Below are 19,646 nucleotides of genomic sequence, written 5' to 3'. Positions count from 1 at the left end.
TTTTGTTTTGTGTAATGTCAACACAGTTTGTGATCCAATATATTAAAGTCTTTTGTCAGGTTCATGAAAAGCAAGGGTGCTGATGATCCGGTCATAGCAGGTTGTTCTTAATGAATTGAATGTACTAGTGTCAGTTAACGATAAAGAGATCTTAGCTTTAGAATTGGTGTCAGTCACAATTATAATATTTGCTTGATGATTCTATTCTATATATAGCTTTCAGATATGTAAATAAAATGCATATTGTGCACTCTCTCTTTGTTTCTTTTTTTTAATTGTCCTTTATTATTAGTTAGATGGAAAGTGAAAACTAATGTTCTTAATTAACAGTAAATAGAATTGGTCCAAAGTCCATAAGGTAGTAAGGGGCGAACTGATTTGTGGAGAGGAATTGAAGACATTTTAAATTTTAAAAGTATCACCTCCGATAGTACATGCTAATTTTGTACGTTCACATGTCTGTATGCTTACTAAGGGCTTTGTAATTGAACTAGCACCCTTGAGAGAAAATGGTTTGAGCAGCAGGATTAATAGCATATTGTAATTATTTAGTATAAAAAAAACATGTTTGTATGCCCACATGCATGGATGTACACAAGTTTGTATTCTCAAATTTTTAGATGTTCATATACTTAGTTGCTCACATGTTTTTAGATTTAATATTTAGATGGTGTTGTAGGGAATTAAACCCGAAATTCCCAACCTGTGAGAAACAAAAATTAGAGAAAACACATGTTAAAGAAAACGATCACACGCACAAGATAATATTTACGTGGTTCGGCAATTTGCTTACATCCACGGAATTGTAAGGATTTCACTATTATCAGAGAAAAATACAAAGTGCGGCAGTATAGTATTTCTCACTCTCAACAATGACAACAACAATAAAAAACACCGTCGGTCCAAGCCTTCGCTTCATGGACTAAACCTCAAAAAATCTCCCATTAAAAACAATGTAACATTATTTGGGTCGTCAACCAAATCAAATAAAACTAGGCTTCACAAAACCCAACAAATCTCCCACTTGGAGACTAGTTTAATCACCAACATCAACCGCAATCCTCAAAAACACAATCCCTCATCCCTGTAACCCATCCTCTTGTCCTCAAGCTAGAAGGCCAATTGAAGCTGCACGCTGCTTTAGCTTCTCAATAGTGACACTCTTAGTCAACATGTCTGCCGGGTTCTTAGATCCACAAATCTTCTCAAGTATTACCAACTTATCTTCAACAAGGTAACAGATAAAGTGATATTTTGTCTGTATATGTTTCGACTTTGAATGAAAAGCCGAATTTTTAGCAAAAAAAATTACACTCTGACTGTCATTATGTAGAATGCCCATATCCTACTTCTTACCCAATTCATCTAAGAAGCCATGTAGCCAAATCATCTCCTTTCCAACTTCAGTTGCTGCAACATACTCAGCTTCTGTAGTAAACAAAGTAACAATATTTTGTAGATTTGAAGCCCATGATATAACTGTACCACCCAGAGTAAATATAAACTCAGTAATACTCTTTCTACTATCAATATCACCAGCAAAATCAGCATCTACATAATCTTGTAGTTTCAAACTTGCACTTGTGAAGCAAAGACATGTATCTGATGAACCTTTCAGATATCTCAGAATCCACTTGACTGCCTCCCAATGCTGCTTTCCTGGACTTCTCATGAATCTACTCACAACTCCCATTGCATGTGCAATGTCTAGCCTTGTATACACCATAACATACATCAAGCTGCCAATAGCTAAGGCATAGGGCACTTTGCTCATATGGTCCCTTTCTTCTTCTGTCTTCGGTGATTGTTACTTGCTTATTTTGAAATGACTACCCAAGGTTGTGCTCATTGGTTTAGCTTCATTCATGTTAAACTTGTTGAGAACTTTCTTCACATATTATGACTGTGAAAGCTTCAATGTACTATTAGCTTTGTCTCTAATGATTCTCATACGAAGGATTTGCTTTACAGCTCCTAAATCCTTCATTGCAAACTGCTTTGACAATTGCTTCTTTAGATCATTAATCTCTTCAATGCTAGACCCTACAATGAGCATATCATCCATATACAACAGTAAAATGATATAAGAATTTTCAAAGAACTTAACATAGCAACAGTGATCAGCTCCACATCTCTTGAACTTAATTCTATGCATAAAACTATCAAATTTCTTGTATCACTGTCTAGGAGCTTGTTTTAAGCCATACAAGCTCTTTCGCAGTTTACAAACTAGATTCTCTTGTCCCAGAACAATGAACCCTTCTGGCTGAATCATGTAAATGTTTTCCTTCAAGTCACTATGAAGGAATGCCGTCTTTACATCTAAATGCTCAAGATGTAAATTTTCTGTAGCCACTATTCCCATTACCAGTCTAATTGTTGACATCTTCACAACTGTAGAAAATAACTCTGAGTAGTCAATACCTTTCTTTTGCTAGAACCCTTTAACAACTAATCTGGCCCTGTAATGTTTTCTATCACCATGCTCATTCTTTATTCTGTATAACCACTTGTTGTGCAAAGCCTTCTTTCCTACTAGCAATTTAGTCAATTCCCATGTCTGATTCCCTAACAAGGAATCCATCTCATCCTTCATGGCTAACTCCCACTTGCTTGAATTTTCATCCTACAAGGCTTCTTCATAACACTTTGGCTCATTACTGTTAGTCAACAGGGGATAATTTAGAGTGGGTGAATGACGTTGTGGAGGTCTAATGGTCCTGGAAGATCTACGGACTTTAGCTACAGGTGTACTTTGATATACCTGTGAATCTATATTCTCCTTATCTTCTTCACCCCTTTTTTGGACAATACTTTTAGTCAATTCATCTAAGTTGACAAACTTAGATTTTTTTTGATCTATCTCTATAACATCTGACACTACAGTTGACCTGTCCTTATACATACTCTGTTCATTAAATATCACATTTCTACTTCTGATGTTTTTCCTGTTTTGATTATCCTAAAACCTATAGCCAAATTTCTCATCACCATAGCCAATGAAAAAACATATTTTAAACTTTGCATCAAGTTTACTATGAGCATTAGAATCAATATGAACATAAGAAACACAACTAAAAACTTTTAAATGTGAAAACCTTACCTCTTTACCGTTCCAAACCTCCTCAAGAAGTCTGAACTCCATGGGAATTGATGGTCCTCGGTTTATCAGGTAAGTTGCAGTGCTAACGGTATTAGGCCAGAAAGTTTTTGGTAGTCCAGTATGCAATCTCGTACTTTTAGCACGATCATTGAGAGTTTTGTTCATACGCTCAGCCACACCATTTTGCTGTGGTGTCTTAGGAATGGTCTTCCCCATCTTAATTCCTTGTGCAGCACAATACTTACTGAACCCTCCATCTATGTACTATCCTCCATTATCTGACCTTAAACATTTTACTTTCAAACTTGTTTCTGTCTCAACCATGACCTTCCACTTCTTAAAAGTTTCAAATACATTTGATTTATTTTTCAGAAAATAAAACCATACATTTCTACTTAAGTCATCAATGAAAGTGATGTAGTACCTTGAACCTCCAAGGGATGCAACCGAAGAAGGCCCCCAAAAATCAGTGTGTACTAACTCCAATTTTTCAGCCTTCAGTGTTCTGCTAGTTTTTAAGAAGCTCACATTTTTCTGCTTTCCTAAGATGCAGCTTTCACACATGTCAAAATCAATGGACTTCAATTCTGGTAGTTTTCTTCTTGACAACAACATCTTCACCCTTTTCTCACTCATGTGACCAAGTCTGCAGTGCTATAGGCTTGTGTCAGTACTTGCTTCAGCAACTACAATTGTGTCTCTTGGACTTTAGGTCATATATAGAGTACCAGTCTTCTTTCCACGAGCCAATACTCTGGCTCCTTTTGCAACCTTCCAAGTACCATCAACAAATAGTATTGCATGCCCTTCATCATCAAGTTGTCCAATAGAAATCAGATTCCTCCTCAGGTCAGGAATATGTCGAACCTTCTCTAGTAACCAAAAAGACTCATTGGGAAACAATATACGAACATCTCTCATACCCACAACATCCAAGGCTATACCATCTGCCAAATATACCTTACCAAAATCACCTGCAGCATAGTTTTGTATGATTTCTCGGTGTGGAGTGGTATGAAACGAAACTCCTGAGCTCAAAACCCAATCATCAAGTGGATTATCTACTACAAGAAGTAATGCATCTTGTGCCTCTTCTGTTACAATATTAGCAGAATCATCTTCATTCTTCTTCTTAGGACTTTTGCATTGCCTTCTAAAGTGGCTCGTTTTCCCACAGTTCCAGTATTGTACTTGTTAGCCTGACCTAGATTTACTTCTATTCCGATTAGAATTTCTGGATTTTGATCTGCCCCGATTTAAATTTCTGTCATTACCTCTACCTCTTGTCTCAAGGTTTAAAGCAAAACCAGATCTTGAGGTTTCACCTGCATCTCTTTTGTGAATCTCTGTAGCTAGAATTAAATCTCGTATGTCATTGTACTTCAGCTTTTCCTTTCCTATAGAATTGCTTACTTCCATCCTCATTACCTCCCAATTGTTTGGCAAAGAAGCCAAAATGATAAGTGCATGGATCTCATCATCAAAATCAATTTCTATAGATAACAATTGATTTGTGATAGTGTTAAATTCATTCAGATGTTGTGCTACTGATGCATTTTCTGCCATTTTTAGATTGAATAGTTTCTTCATCGAATCACCTTGTTGTTTGCTGATGGCTTTTCATACATACCAGATAAAGCCTTCAACAAATTGCTATGGTCTTCTACTTTACAACATTGTGTGCAACAGACCTAGACAGGGTTAACCTGATAATTTTCAGTACCTGTTTGTCAAAAAAAGTCAATTCCTTAGCCTTCATAGTCTTAGGTTTTGTCCCCAAAAGAGGCAGATGCAATTTCTTCCCATAGAGATAATCTTCAATTTGCATCCTTCAATACGTGAAGTCTGTGCCATCGAACTTTTCTATTCTAGACGCCTTTCCTGCATCCTCTGCCATTGCTTACACTCAAACCTAACCCTAGGCTCTTATACCAGTTGTAGAGAATTAAACCCGAAGATCCTAACCTGTGAGAAACAAAAACTAAAGAAAACACATGCCAAAGAAAACAATTACACGCATAAGACAATATTTACGTTGTTCGGCAATTTGCCTACGTCCACGAAGTTACAGGGATTTCACTATTATCAGGAAAAAATAAAAAGTGCGGCAGTATAGTATTTCTCACTCTCAACAATGACAACAACAACAAAAAACCCTAATCACCAAAGCTGGGTTTTCTACATCTTGCGCACAGGATTCACAATGTGCTACAAAACGAGCCAAAATTTTTTTTTCTAAGGGCAACATTATTTGGGTCAGGTCAGGTCGTCAATTAGATTAAATAAAATTATGCTCCACAAAGCCCAACAGGTGTATTTTATGTACTATATCTTTCTTGCCTCATTGTTTGGCATCCGTCTGTAGTTTAGAATTTAGGGTAAGATGTGAATGCATGTATAAATGATTTTAAAAGCATTAATTCAACAATTTCATGATTTGATCAAATAATTGAATGAATGTCCTCATTAAATTTTCAATATCTTCCAAAATTATTGTTTCAATTCAAATTTGCTCATGCATTTTAAAGAACATCCCTCCAATTATCCATTAATGTCTTATTATATAATCTTTGTTCTAAGTTTAGCCCTTAAAGAAAAGATTTTATCATTAATTATTGTTGATGGTTTACCCTTTGCTTAATTGGCATTTGAGTTTGAATTTAAATGTGATAGATTAGATCACTAAGGCTTTAACGATAATAAGAGTAGTGCTACAGTCACAAATTATTTTACAACATTTTTACAAACTGTTGTTGTGGCCAACTTCTTATTGGTTCTCATATGGGCCCACCAATAACATTAATTTTTTTTTATTTACCAATGATCACTCACCATATCAACAATTTGCAAATTTTTTTATAAAAAAGTTTATATCTCTAGCATTTTTCTAATAATAATTGTAGAAGATTATTTATTTGACTAGGCAATTATGACTTGATTGGCTTTAATCATGGAAAATATTTATTCCCGCTGTCCCAATTTATTTGTTTTGTTTCAAAAATACAACTTTTTAAGGGAACATCATTTATTTTCTTGTTTGCTGTATAAAAATGCATAAGTTTCCAGAACTATCCTTAAATAAATTTATCAAAAATAGTTTTGGAAATAAAATAGGGGCATAATAGGAATATTATCAAATTAATGGTTTTTAATTTTAGAAATAGGATAATATTTTGGGACACCCCAAAATGGAATAGAGGACAAATAAATTAGGATGGAGGGAGTAGTATTTATTAGGCAATTAAGATATTTCCTTTTAATACATTAGAATCAAATTTGAAAGGAAAATATCTTAGGGAAATTTTTTTAGCCTTTAATGCTTTTAAGATCTCTTCCTGTTTCCAAATTGTTAACTAATGAACTCTTTATTAATTATTAAGCAATCCTAAAGTGTATGAAATCATTTCTCCAAAAAAAAAAAAAAAAGAACTCTATGAAATCTTATACAAAAAATGGAAATTTCTATGTCAATTAAAAGAAATTTAATATTTTTAGTATTTTGGGTTTTATTAAATTAAATTAACCAATAAAGTTGATTGCTAATATGAAAATAACATATAATTGAATAAAATATGATGATGTTCTATGAATCAGCAGGCTGGATGCTCCGGATCTTGATGATTTTGAAGACCTGAAAGATAAAAACAAGGAATCAAAGGAGATCGGGGTTGACCGGCCACAAACCCTCCAATGATATAGTCAATTTCTCTCTTTTAGAATATAGAATTCCAAAATTCTGGGAGTTGTGTAAAGGAAAAACTTGCCTTTATTTTGTCGGGGATGAGTGTATATATAGTGCTATGGAGGCAGTTACTTGTCTGGTAACTTCCCCCACATTTGTGGAGATTAAAGGATAACTGCCATTGGAAGTTAAATATTCAATAAGAAGTTACAATGATACATCAAGATCTTACCACGTGGTTTGATTCATCTGTTCATGTAGATGGAACCTATATTGAGGGTCGTCCATGTCTGGACAACCTCATAAGGTCTAGACGACCTCACCAGGTTTGGACGAGGCTTTCTTAAGGATCCACGTCTGAGGGTGAGGGAGCGACATGATTACCATGGTATTCCACGTCCCATGAACTACTATTCCAAGACGAGTTCACATTCTGTGGACGACTATTCAAGGACGAGCCATACTTCGAAGTCTTACCCATCAATTGCCCCTTAGTCCTTGTGTTGTCTGTAATAAGAATGTTTTTTATTTTTTTTTTCTCTCTCTCTATATATTTTATGTATTATTTATTATTATTATTTTTTTATCTTTATTTTTATTTATTTATTTTTGACATGTGGCTTAATCAAGCGTGTTTCAATCACGGCTTTTCGTCTTTCGAGAAATGCCACGTGGCTTATTCTGGTTGGTCCTGTCGCTTCGGATATTGAACCTTATTGACTATAAATAGTAGAATTCCTCTCCTACCTTTCTCATTTTGAAAATTTTCCTCCTTGACCTTTGCCGTCTAGAGCCTCGTCTAGAAGTTTCTCCGTGTCCATAGTCCTCTTCTGTCTAGAGCCAGGTATTCTCTCCTCTCTCATCTTTAGGTTTTTCTTTAAGTTTTCGAAACAATGTCCGAAACTGTTATCTCCTCGTCTAGCAGTAGTATAGAAAAAGACATAGACAAGTATCACAATACCACCAATTATAATAGCTCTAGTAGTAGCACTAGTCATAGTGGTAGTGGGGGGAGTACTATGGATGAGGGATACACTTCTGGCGTCCCTGGAGTCCCCTTAGAAGTTCTTCAAGAACAACTTAGGAATGCTTCTGGGCCCCAGGCTGGCACCTCGTCGAGCGTCCCATCGTCTAGTCCTTTGGATGAGGTGGAGACTGTTTATAGTTGTGCAGTTGGCGTTTCTTCCAAGACAAGCAAACAAAGGCTTAATAACCTTAGGTCTTGGTACCAAATTCCTGACGCACTTAACCCTAGGTTACCCGTCCGTGGAGAATGGCGTTGCAACCCTCATCTTGGAATAGGTGTCTATAAGGCTTATTTTTTTGGAGGTTCTCAGGTTACCTTTGAATGCTTTTGCCAGGGAGTTACTTGTCAAATTAGGTTTAGGAGTGTGTCAGTTCAACCTAAATGCATGGAGATTGATTATCTCTATGCAAATTTCATTGAGGGAAGTATTTGGAAGGGATTGTCCTTTCACTGTGGACGAGTTTCTTTTTGCCACAAACCTTCAGAAGTAAATCAATTCCTTAGCTTTTATCAGTTTATAGCTAGGGGCAACGATTGTAGGTTAATCAAATCCCTAGTCTCATCTGACAGAAATTGGAAGACGGAATTTATCTTTGTCTCCGATTTCTGAGCTGGGCACCCTGTGGACGTTGGCAGGGACGCTTTTGCCCCTTATACAGGGGACTTAGGGAACCTTCGTCCTGAAGGTATGCCCCTCCCATTTTTTCTTTATTTTGTTATTATATAGATTACTATTATTATTTTTTGTATGTATGTGTTTAACCTTTATCTACTTATTGTTTTATAGCTATTGGACGGCCTTCTTTGAGCAAGTTCCATCGTGACCGCGTCCATAGGGCTCGTTTGCACGTTGATAGGGATTTCCATTCCTTATTCACCCTCAGGCATCTTGCCAAGTGGGGACTTGGTGTTGAACCATCTGACGAAGTTATCGTACACGAGGTTATAGTTCGTAGACGTAAGTTTAGACTTAAACACAAATATTATACACGGTATACTTATTAGGTTTAATTTTAATTTTCACTTAAACCATTTTTCAGGGATGGCGACTATGAAAGAAAACAAGGGGAAGGAAGCTGTGGACGAGGGGAACTGTCCTAAGATCCAGTCCCAAGCTCGTCCTTCCGCTGGGGACAAAAAGGACGTCTTTGTCCAAGAACCTTGACCTGGGAAATCTTCCCAGTCGTCGAGGGAAAAAGGCTAAACATGGGTCATCCCAGATAGTTAAGCCTACTCTTCCTCCATCCTAACCACCCGTCCAGGTGTTTGATGTAGACTTGTCCACTCTTGTTGAGACTACCTTGTCTAAGGCTCCTTTGTCTAAGTCTACCGTGCTTGCCTTGTCCTAGCTTTCTCAAAGGGTCCCAACAAATATTATTGAAAATGAAGATCTGGCTTGGGAACATTCTGAGAAAGTTGTGTCTAGTGAGGACATAACTACATGTTATGATATGTCCTTGAAGGACTTTGAACACTCTGGTGTTCATGATCTTTTTAAGGTATGTGACTACCCTTTTATCTTGTCTGTTACTTTATAATTTTGTCTCGTCTAACCATCATCTCTTGTCTTTTACCTTTATATAGGCAATGTCAAAATTTATTGCGGTGTCTAGGCAGGCCACAGAATTGGACAAGACGAGGATTTTGTTGGAGACGAGGGTTCAAGAGGTGAGGGAAGAGTGTAAGAAATGGGCTGAGGTGGCGGCGAAGGCCAAGGATGAGACAAAGGCGCTACAAAACCACAGGAGTTGAAGACTGATGTCATAGAGAAGGACACTCGTCTTGATTACCTCCAAAAGAGGAATGACGAGTTGAGTGCCCTTCTCAAAAAAGCAAAGGGAGACGCAGTTGCAGAGTTCAAGGCGTCCAAGCAATTTACTGACATGCTAGACCGCAACTATGCAGCTGGGTTTGAAGATTTTAGGATGGATGCCATAGAGAAATTCCCTGAGATTGACTTCAGTTCTATCAAACTCAACCTTTGTGGTGCTGCTATAAGCTCCCTCCTCCAAACGAGTTCAGAAGACATCAATGTAAAGGATGATGCCAGTACTCAACCACCTCAGGACGCCCCTAACACTGACGCCCCTTCTGCCTGAAAACGAGACTTAAATATTTTGTTTATCCTTGCATTTTTCTTTTTATTTGGTCCATTGTTTTTGACCTTTTAATGTAACTTAAGTACATTTACTTCATCCACAATTTTAGGACAAGCTATCAAACAATTTGTTATTGCAAGGGTTTTGGGCGTAGGTTGTCCACCCTTTTAGTTAATGGATGAATGTTTAGTTTCACTATTTTCATTTGTTATCAAACATGTTATATGGACGAATGTCTTTTAGATTCATAACATTGTCTTCAACTTGGGCTCATTTGTGACGAGAGTTTAATTATGTTCAGCATTTTTCACCTTTCAAGTATAACTCGTCCATGAATGGTGTTTCTAATATTAGCCTTATATAGGCTTGCTACGACACTTCCTCTTGTCTATAGACTTAACGATTTCTTTCTAGTCTCTGGGTAAGTTGCCATATTTTTTCTCGTCCATTTGTTGGACGAGTCAGGTTTTAGCTTGTCTGTTGTTTAGATGAATACACATTAGGTTCATTTTTCTTTGCTTTATCCTCATTAAGGAAAGCTTATAGACGTTACATCCCTGCATCCAGAGAATTTACTCATCTTTGGCCTTAGCTTTTTTGCGAGTGAAATAATGGAGAATTTATATATAACATATATTTGAGAATTCAAACCACATTCATAATATAAATATCGTCTACAAGTATGGCACATACTTAGAAGCTAGTGCCTTATTCATACAAACATCAAAGTTCATGACTTCGTCTATAGTTAATTTGAAACTAACACACTTTTAAGGAGTTAAAACATAACACATAATGTCAACACACCCAACATAAAACATATATTCTGGCTCATCCAGAATTATAGGTCTTGTCCAGGGCAATGCTCGTCCAGTCTGACATCTTACTGATAATACCTTCTCAAGTGTTCAGCATTCCAAGGATGCCCCAATTTCCTCCCATCCAAGGTTTCCAAGTAGTAGGATCCTTGTCTTTTGCAATTGATAACCTTGTAGAGTCTTCCCAAGTGGGTCCCAATTTCCCATGAGCCGGGTTTCTTGTTGCCAAGAGACCTTTTTTAAGACGAGGTCCCCTATGTTGAAATGCTTGGGTTTTACCATTGCATCATATTGCCTAGCTATAAGGTTCTTATACCTTGCTGTCCTTTGTTTTACGTTCATCCTCACCTCGTCTATTAGATCAAGGTTAAGGCAAAGTTGCTCCTCATTATCCTCGTCTCGGTACTTCATTACCCTGTGATTGGCCATATGTACTTCTGCAGGTATCACTGCTTCACTTCCATAGACTAGCTTGCAAGGAGTTTCCCCTGTAGGGGTCCTTACCGTCGTCCTGTAGGCCCACAAAACACCTGGTAACTTATCTGGCCATACTCCTTTTGCCCATTCAAGCCGAGTCTTGATGATTTTCAACAAGGATCGGTTTGCCACTTCTACTTGGTTGTTTGCTTGAGGGTGGGTGGGTGAGAAGTAATGATTCTGAATTCCGAAGTGCTCGCAGAAGTCTTTGAAAAGTGCATTATCAAATTATCGTCCATTGTCTAATATCAATACTCTGGGCACCCCAAACCTGCACATAATATTCTTCCAGATGAAATTTTTGACATTTTGTTGGGTGATTTTAGCTAGGGGTTCTGCTTCTACCCACTTAGTAAAATAATCAATACCAACCACTAAATATTTCATCTGCTTGGTTCCAAGTGGGAAGGGACCCAAGATATCTAATCCTTATTGTGCGAAGGGCCATGGAGCCATCATTGGGGTGAGATACTCTGATGGTTGTCTGGGAATATTACTAAATCGTTGGCATTGATCACAAACTTTGACATATGCCTTGGCATTAGCTTGGATTGTTGGCCAGTAGTATCTTGCTCGGATGACCTTGTGGACAATTGATCTAGCTCCTGAATGATTGCCACATACTCCTTTATGCACCTCCCTCAATACATAATTTGCTTCGTCCGGGGCTAAACACCTTAGGTAAGGCCGGGAAAACCCTCTTTTGTATAGTACCTCGTCCATGAGGACGTACCTAGCTGATCTGATTTTGAGCTTTTTGGCCTCGACTTTCCTCTCTAGAAGCTTTCTGTCCTTCAGGTATGATATTATTGGAGTCATCCAATTTTCTTCGCCTTCTATCTGCTGTACTTCTGGAAAATCTATGCTGGGCAGGTATTGAATTTCATCAAACTCGTCCATTGTTTCACTCGTTGAGGCTTCCTTCGCTAAAGTATTTGCTTCCATGTTCTCTTCTCTTGGGATCTGAATGAAATCAGCTTCCTTAAACTTCTTTACAAGGTGTACCACCTTATTAAAATATTTCTTCATTCGTTCTTCCTTGGCTTCACATGTCCCATTTATTTGGCCCATGACTAGCTGAGAGTCTCCCAAGACGAGTATCGATTCTGCTTCCACAGACCTAGCCAGCTCCAGCCCTTTAAGAAGAGCTTCATACTCAACTTCATTGTTGGATGTTTGATACTGTAGACGAACCTTGTGCTTCAATTTATCTCCTTCCAGGGATCGTAAAACAACTCCTATTCCTCCTGCATGTTATGTAGACGATCCATTCACACGGACGATCCCTTTGGGTTGGTACTTGATGTTGAATTCGCTGAGCTCGATAACCCATTGGATCAGTCGTCCTGCAACTTCCAACTTGTTCATTGCCATCTTGAGCGAATGGTCCGTCATGACATTGATGAAATGAGCTTGGAAGTAATGTCTCAACTTCCTGGAAGTTGTTATTAGTGCAAAGGCCAATTTTTCTATCAGTGGATATTGTCCTTCTACTCCTCTGAGCGCTTTGCTTGTATAGTAGATTGGCTTCTGCACCCTTCCTTCTTCTCTGATCAATGCTGAACTTACAGCATATGGAGTCACTACGAAGTACAAGTACAATTCCTCTCCCAACATAGACAGACTCAGCAAGGGGGCTGTAGTGAGATATGTCTTCAGGTCTGGGAAAGATTTTTGACACTCGTTCGTCCATTCAAATGCCTTTCTAAGAACCTTAAAAAATGGCAAACATTTGTCAGTAGCTTTAAAGACAAACTTGTTAAGAGTAGCAACTCATCCGGTAAGAGATTGGACTTCTTTGATGCTTTGCGGAGGCTTTATATCCAGTATTGCTTGTATCTTATCAGGATTCGCCTCAATTCCTCTATACGAAACCATGAATCTGAGGAACTTTCCTAATGAAACCCCGAAAGTGCATTTGCTGGGGTTCAACTTTATGTTGTACTGCCTAAGTGTGTCAAAGGTTTCTTGCAGTCCATCTAAGTGCTTTCCCTCGTCCAGACTCTTTACCAACATGTCATCCACATAGACATCCACGTTCCATCCAATCTGTGGATGAAACATATGGTTAACCAACCTTTGATATGTTGCCACTACGTTCTTCAAACCGAAGGGCATCACTTTGTAACAAAATAAGCCTTGACTGGTGATAAAGGACGTCTTCTCTTGGTCTGCCTCATCCATCCTTATTTGCTTGTATCTGGAGAAAGCATCCATAAAACTAAGCAGCTTGTGACTTGCAGTAGAATCTACCAACTGGTCAATGTGCGACAATGGATAACTATCCTTGGGGTAAGCTTTGTTTAGATCAGTGAAATCTATGCACATTCTCCACTTGCCATTTGCCTTCTTGACCATTACTACATTGGCTAACCAATCTGGATAATAAACCTCTCGAATAAACTTCGTTGTGGCCAATTTCTGCACTTATTCCTTTATAGCATTGTCTCTCTCAGGGAAAAATACTCTTTTCTTCTATCATATGGGTTTAAAGGAAGGATATACATTCAAACGGTGGGTAATGACACTAGGGTCTAAACCTGGCATATCCTTATGGCTCTAAGCAAACACATCAGTACTCTTCTTCAAAAAACGGACGAGATCCTGTTTAGTTTTTTCTTCTAAATCCACTCCAACCCTGGTACACCTCTCAGGGTTATTCTCGTCCAGGAAAATATTCTCTAATGTTTCAGTGGGCTTGGCCACAACTCTTATTTCCTCAATATTCATCATCTGAACTTGCTCGTCCATGGCCAACATGGCTAGGTAGCATTCTTTTATTGCCAACTGATCTCCCTGCACTTGTCCTATCCCATGCTCCGTTGGAAATTTGACTGACAAGTGGTAAGTAGACGTAACTGCTTTCCAACTATTTAGAGTTGGTCTTCCAATTATAGCATTGTAGGAGGATGAACAATCTACCATCAAGAAATTCACATCCTTGGCTACCTGTTGTGGATATGCCCCCACCACCACAGGTAATGTGATAGTGCCCACAGGCTGCACTTTCATTCCACCGAAACCTACCAAGGGTGAGTTTACTAGACGAAGTTGGGTCTTATCTGAGCCTTTTTGCTGAAAGGCAGGGTAATATAAAATATTTGCTGAACTTCCATTATCCACCAACATCCTCCTAGTTGTATAGTCGGCAATAAGAAAAGTGTTGATGGCCATTTCGGAAGCCCAAGTGGAAGGGAGAAGCCCAACAACACTGACAGAAAAGAGCTGGCAAATGGATAGAAAACCCATTAAGCCCAAACGGCAGAAATAATGGATCACAAGTCCATGAGATAAACAAATGGGTTTGGAGGAGGTAAATGGGCTTAAAAAAGCTCGGAAAGAGAGAAAAAGCAAATTATGGGTAGTATATGATGTGGAATAGTAAGAATGGGCCGCGGTAGGCTCAAAGTAATGAAAGTAAAGAAGGTAAGGGGTTGATAGCAAGCCTATGAACCTCAAGGATAAGGAATAATGTAATTGGGCTGGGGAAGCCCAAAGAATTCAGTAAAAACCCGTGATAATGCAAAGTTAAGAAAAGGACCGAGGAAGCCCAAGGGAAGCAAATGGGCCCAAGACGTTCAAGGGAAAACAAATGGGACACAGGAGCCTGCCAATGATGTAACAAAAGAACCAATGGCCTTGCTGGGCCATTAGGAGAAGAATGAACAGCAGGCCCAACGAGGCCTAGCCAAATTAGGATAACAACAACAAGCACCACAGTATTGGAGAATTGAAAGCCAAGAAATAGAAAACGAGGATTAAGAAAGAAAAAAAGATAAGAAAAGAGGAATATTAGAAAAGAAGGAAAGAAAAAGATAGAGAGTTAGAACGGCAGGCATGCACCAATAGGTTGATTCCCTCTCTCCTTCTCAAAATCTTGCTCTCTGCTGGAAACAAAAGGTGTTCTTGTGTACCAACCATTCAGGTCCACTTCCCTCAAAGTGATTAATTTCCACGGCAGGATCTCCCTGAGAGATTATTCACTTTGAGAAGAGGTGTTCTTCCTTCTATGATTTTGGTCATGAGGATCAGATTTGATCTGATTTGTTTCCTCTCTAAATCAACTCATATACTACTCACTTGTTCCCCTTACTTTTCTTATAAAATAATTGTTGTTAAAACTATGGTTATCTTTTTCTTAAGTAAGGATTATCTGTTTACCTTAATAAAGATCTCAAAGTCTTTGATTTTATTATTATTATTATATTTGCCTGCCGCAAAGTTTTGCCAGCCGTAAACATGCTCCCGGTAGACGAGGCATAGTTTGTGCACAAGCTGGACCAAGTTGAGTTGCAGTTGGACCGGTCTCAACTCCCTTACTCAGAATACTTTGGCCCAATATCTCAGGAGGCAGCCCAGCCCACTTTAACCACAAAAGGCCCACTACATTAAATTGGTGCTCCACTGGTATGAACCAAGGGCCTTTGCACAATATGATGGCAGGAAAGGAAGTGCAGTTGAGCACGTGAGCAAGTTTATTGATACTTTTGGCCCTTACACCGCAGACAGAGACTTATGTCTTCGAGAATTTTCCAACACCTGGTACATTGGCCTAAAGCCAAGATCGATCCCAACTTGGGATGACATGGTAGATGTATTTTGCACTAAGTACTTCCACAGGGAAGAAAAAGTAACACTTGCAACCCTGAAAGTAACCAAGCAAAGGAATGACGAACATTTGATGGAATACATCAAAAGATTCAGGGACATAGCACTTGATTGCTATGATCATTGTGAAGAAAGAACATTGGTGGAAATATGTATGACAAATATGATTAGGGAGTACAGGGCAGTCTTGGTAAACTTAGAAATCTTCCAGTTTGTGCAGTTGTTGCAAAAGGCCAGAAAGACTGCCTAGTTCGTAAAACCAAGTTCGGACAAAAGAAACGCTCCGCAAGCTATGGCAGTATCCACTTGCGAGTGGAGAAGGAAGACTGATGGAAGGGAATACGATACTCCACCACCAATACCATGCACTCCAAACGAATTAGATGTGTTGCTAGACAAGTAAATAGCAGATGGAATTTTCAAGCCTAATCAAGTTTCCAAAGAACCCACAGAAGAGGAGTGGAGGGACCCTCGCTTCTGCCATTTGCACAACTACGTGCAACATCCTACCACAGAGTGTTAGGCGCTCCGTAGATTGGTGCACCGCAGAATTAAAGAAGGGACTCTAAAATTATCCCAGGTTCAAAGAAACCCACTCCCAAACCACAAAGGGAAGGGTGTAGCAGCGGTGGTGATTTGCGTAAATCCAAGGGTAGACGAAGAAGAAAATCTAGTCCTGCCTGCCGCAACAATTACCACTTTGTAGTGGAGCTCCAAATTCAAAAATTTATTTGACCAGTTGGGGCTCATAACAAAGGAAAGAAAGATAGCCACGGTGGCTCTAGTGAGCATCGCCTCTGGGGCAGGAGTAGAATGCTTATCAACGAAAGTCCCAGTTGACAGAGCCCTCCTATAGGAGTCAACCGAGATCACTTTTAGTAATGAGGACATGGAAGTGGGATACCTAGATCACCGGAGGCCCCTCTACTTGGCGGCATCTATAAATCAAATCCCTATCAAGAGAGCCTTGGTAGATACAAGTGTTCTGTAAATCTCATTCCATTGAGCACTTTACAAGCAGTAGGATTTTCGAAAAGAAAGATTTAGGGATGCCCAATGGAAGTGACAGGTTTTGGCAGAAGAGGCGAGTACATTGCAGGCCACATTCAATTATGGTTGAAAGTGGGCCCCATAGCTTATTTAGTGCGGTTCCATGTGGTGAAAATGGAGCTCTCCTATCATGTGCTTTTAGGGAGGCCATGGTTGCATAAACATCGATTGGTCCCGTCCACCTATCACCAGTGTGTAAAAGGAAGGCTGAACGGCAGGATGATACGCATAGCAGCAAATCCCTCGCCGTTCGAACAGGTAGAAGCTCATTTATTAGAAACGATGTTCTACGACCAATGGGCTCCGTCTGGGGAAAGCTTAGTATCAAAGCCACGAGGTACCTCCGTGCCTAAGTGGGAAGATGTTCAAGGTGACCTAGAGCTTGACTTAAGGGAGTTGCTAGCACAAAAGAAGAAAAGGAAAGAAGCATCCGCTGCAGAATCAGATGACACACCCTAATGTGTCAGGGTCTGAGACCCTGATGGCAGGATTGTGTACAAATTATGAAGGCACACGGGGCCCACGAGTGAAATACAAGCAGGCCCCACCTAAGAGGGGCAGCGCAAGAGTTTGGTGTGTTGCGTGACACAAGAAATTTCAGGGGAAGAAAGTAATAAAGAGAAAGATGAAAAAATAGCGGCAGAAAAGGAGGTGCAATTTGTGGCAGAAGAAGAGTTGGAGGAAGTTGACCTAGGGTCTGGTTCACAAGAACTAAGGCCTATCTCAATTAGTGCAAGTCTGACAGTAGAGGGAAAATCAAAGCTAATACTGCTGTTAAAAGAATTCAGAGACGTTTTCGCATGGGATTATAGTGAAATGCTAGGGCTAGACCTTAGGCTAGTGGTGCATACGATGAATATGGACCTAGAAGCCAAACCAGTGGCCTCACCTGCCAGAGTATTCCACACTGAAATAGAAGGGTAAATAGTCAAAGAAGTACAAAAATTGCTGGCCGCATGATTCATCAAGCATATTCAACACCCGCGTTGGCTATCCAACATAGTACCCGTGAAGAAGAAGAACGGGCAGATAAGATGTTGTGTAGATTTCAGAAATCTCAATAGGGCCTATCCTAAGGACAAGTTCCTACTTCCAAACATGGATTTACTAATAGATTCTACGGTAGGAAGCACCATGTTTTCATTCATGGATGGGTTCGATGAATACAATTAGATCAGAATGGCACCAAGGGAGGTGGAGAAAATTGCTTTTAGAACACCCATGGGCAACTTTTACTATACTATAATGCCTTTCAGGTTAAAAAATGTAGGTGCAACTTATCAACGAGCAATGACGGTCATATTTCATGACATGATGCATTAGGAACTAGAGGACTATGTGGACGACATAGTGGTTAAATCAAGGAGGAGAGAAGAGCACTTCCATGCGTTGAAAAGGGTATTTGAAAGGTGTAGAGCCTTCAAACTAAGAAAGAACCCTCTCAAGTGCGCATTTGGAGTGTCCTCAGGGAAGTTTCTGGGCTTCCTGGTGCACAGCAAGGGAATAGATGTGGACTCGACCAAAGCCATGGCCATAGCCACTATGAGACCATCAGCCACAGTAAAGGAGTTAAAGTGCTTCTTAGGGAAGGTCTTGTATATCCGGAGATTCATCCCTAGGTTGGCATCAATCACCTCTGCTTTTACCAAATTGCTCAGGAAAGGGCAAAGCTTTGAATGAGGAGAAATACAGTAGATGGCCTTCAAGAGGTTACAGCAGATCATGATGAACCTCCCAACGGTATAAGCCCCACTCCACAGAAAGCCATTGCTACTGTACTTGGCAGCCAACTCTTATGCCATTGGTGCATTGATCGCCCAAGAGGATGGAGGTGGTGTTGAACAACCAGTATACTACATTAGCCATGCTTTAAAAGATGTAGAAACTCATTACCCAAGGGCAGAAAGGGTGTGTTTGGCTATTGTGCATGCTTCGCAGAGATTACGCCATTATTTCTTGGCCTATGAAGTATGGCTGATGACCAAGTCCCATGCCATCAAGGCTCTGTTGCAGCAACCAATCCTCTCAGGTAGAATATCCCAGTGGTTGTTACAATTGTCACAGTATGACTTAAGAATAGGGACACCCAGGGCGGTGAAAAGCTAGGCTATAGCGGATCTATTAGCACAGTTTCCGGGAGAAAAGAATTTATACTGGACGATGAAGTTACAGGGGCAGTAGCCATGGCAGAAGAGGACAGAGAACAATGGGTAATGAAATTTGATGGGTCTTATACCACCCAATCAAGGGGAGTGAGAGTAGTTCTGTACCATGAAGAAGATAAGGCAGTAGTGCTATCATTCAAACTGGAATTCCCCTGTTCAAACAACATGGAAAAATATGAAGCCTATCTAACTGGGTTGGCCATGGCTCTTGAAATAGGAGTTAAGCACTTAAAGGTGATGGGTGATTCAAACCTGGTGAACTGCCAGGCCAAAGGGATCTTCTCCCTAAAAGAACCCAGCCTAGCCCCATACAGAGCAATGGCCTAAAAGATGGAGGAGAAATTTTCAACCTTCAAAATAAAGCATGCTCCAAGGAACGAAAACTGATTCGCAGATGCGTTGGCCGCAATAGGCTCGCAAATAATGTTCGAAAGGGATAACACCAGGGTAGTGGTCAGCAAGAGGGAATAATCCATTATTGAAGTGTTAAAGGGGATTGTTAGATCCCTATAAGGAAAGCCTTGATGAAAGAAGAAGGTGCCGCAGAATTGAAAGTGCTGAAAGGCTATGCCTTGGTGAGAGGAGAACTGTACTGTAGGATGCCTGGTGGGGTCTTG

The 19,646-nt window shown here is 39.6% G+C and overlaps 1 protein-coding gene across 1 annotated transcript; it reads left to right on the top strand.

Annotated features, from left to right (window-relative positions):
• The first annotated feature begins 18,834 nt into the window (after window positions 1-18,834).
• On the top strand, window positions 18,835-19,356 carry LOC115967382. Its single transcript, XM_031086469.1, has 2 exons — window positions 18,835-18,893; window positions 18,945-19,356. The coding sequence occupies exons 1-2, from the start codon at window positions 18,835-18,837 to the stop codon at window positions 19,354-19,356; spliced, it is 471 nt and encodes a 156-aa protein (XP_030942329.1).
• The last annotated feature ends 290 nt before the right edge of the window (window positions 19,357-19,646 follow it).

The sequence above is a fragment of the Quercus lobata genome, chromosome 2 (genome assembly GCF_001633185.2).
Source record: "Quercus lobata isolate SW786 chromosome 2, ValleyOak3.0 Primary Assembly, whole genome shotgun sequence".
Lineage (NCBI taxonomy): Eukaryota > Viridiplantae > Streptophyta > Magnoliopsida > Fagales > Fagaceae > Quercus > Quercus lobata.
Note: the sequence above shows the minus strand (reverse complement) of the source record. Positions and strands in the feature narration are given on the sequence as shown.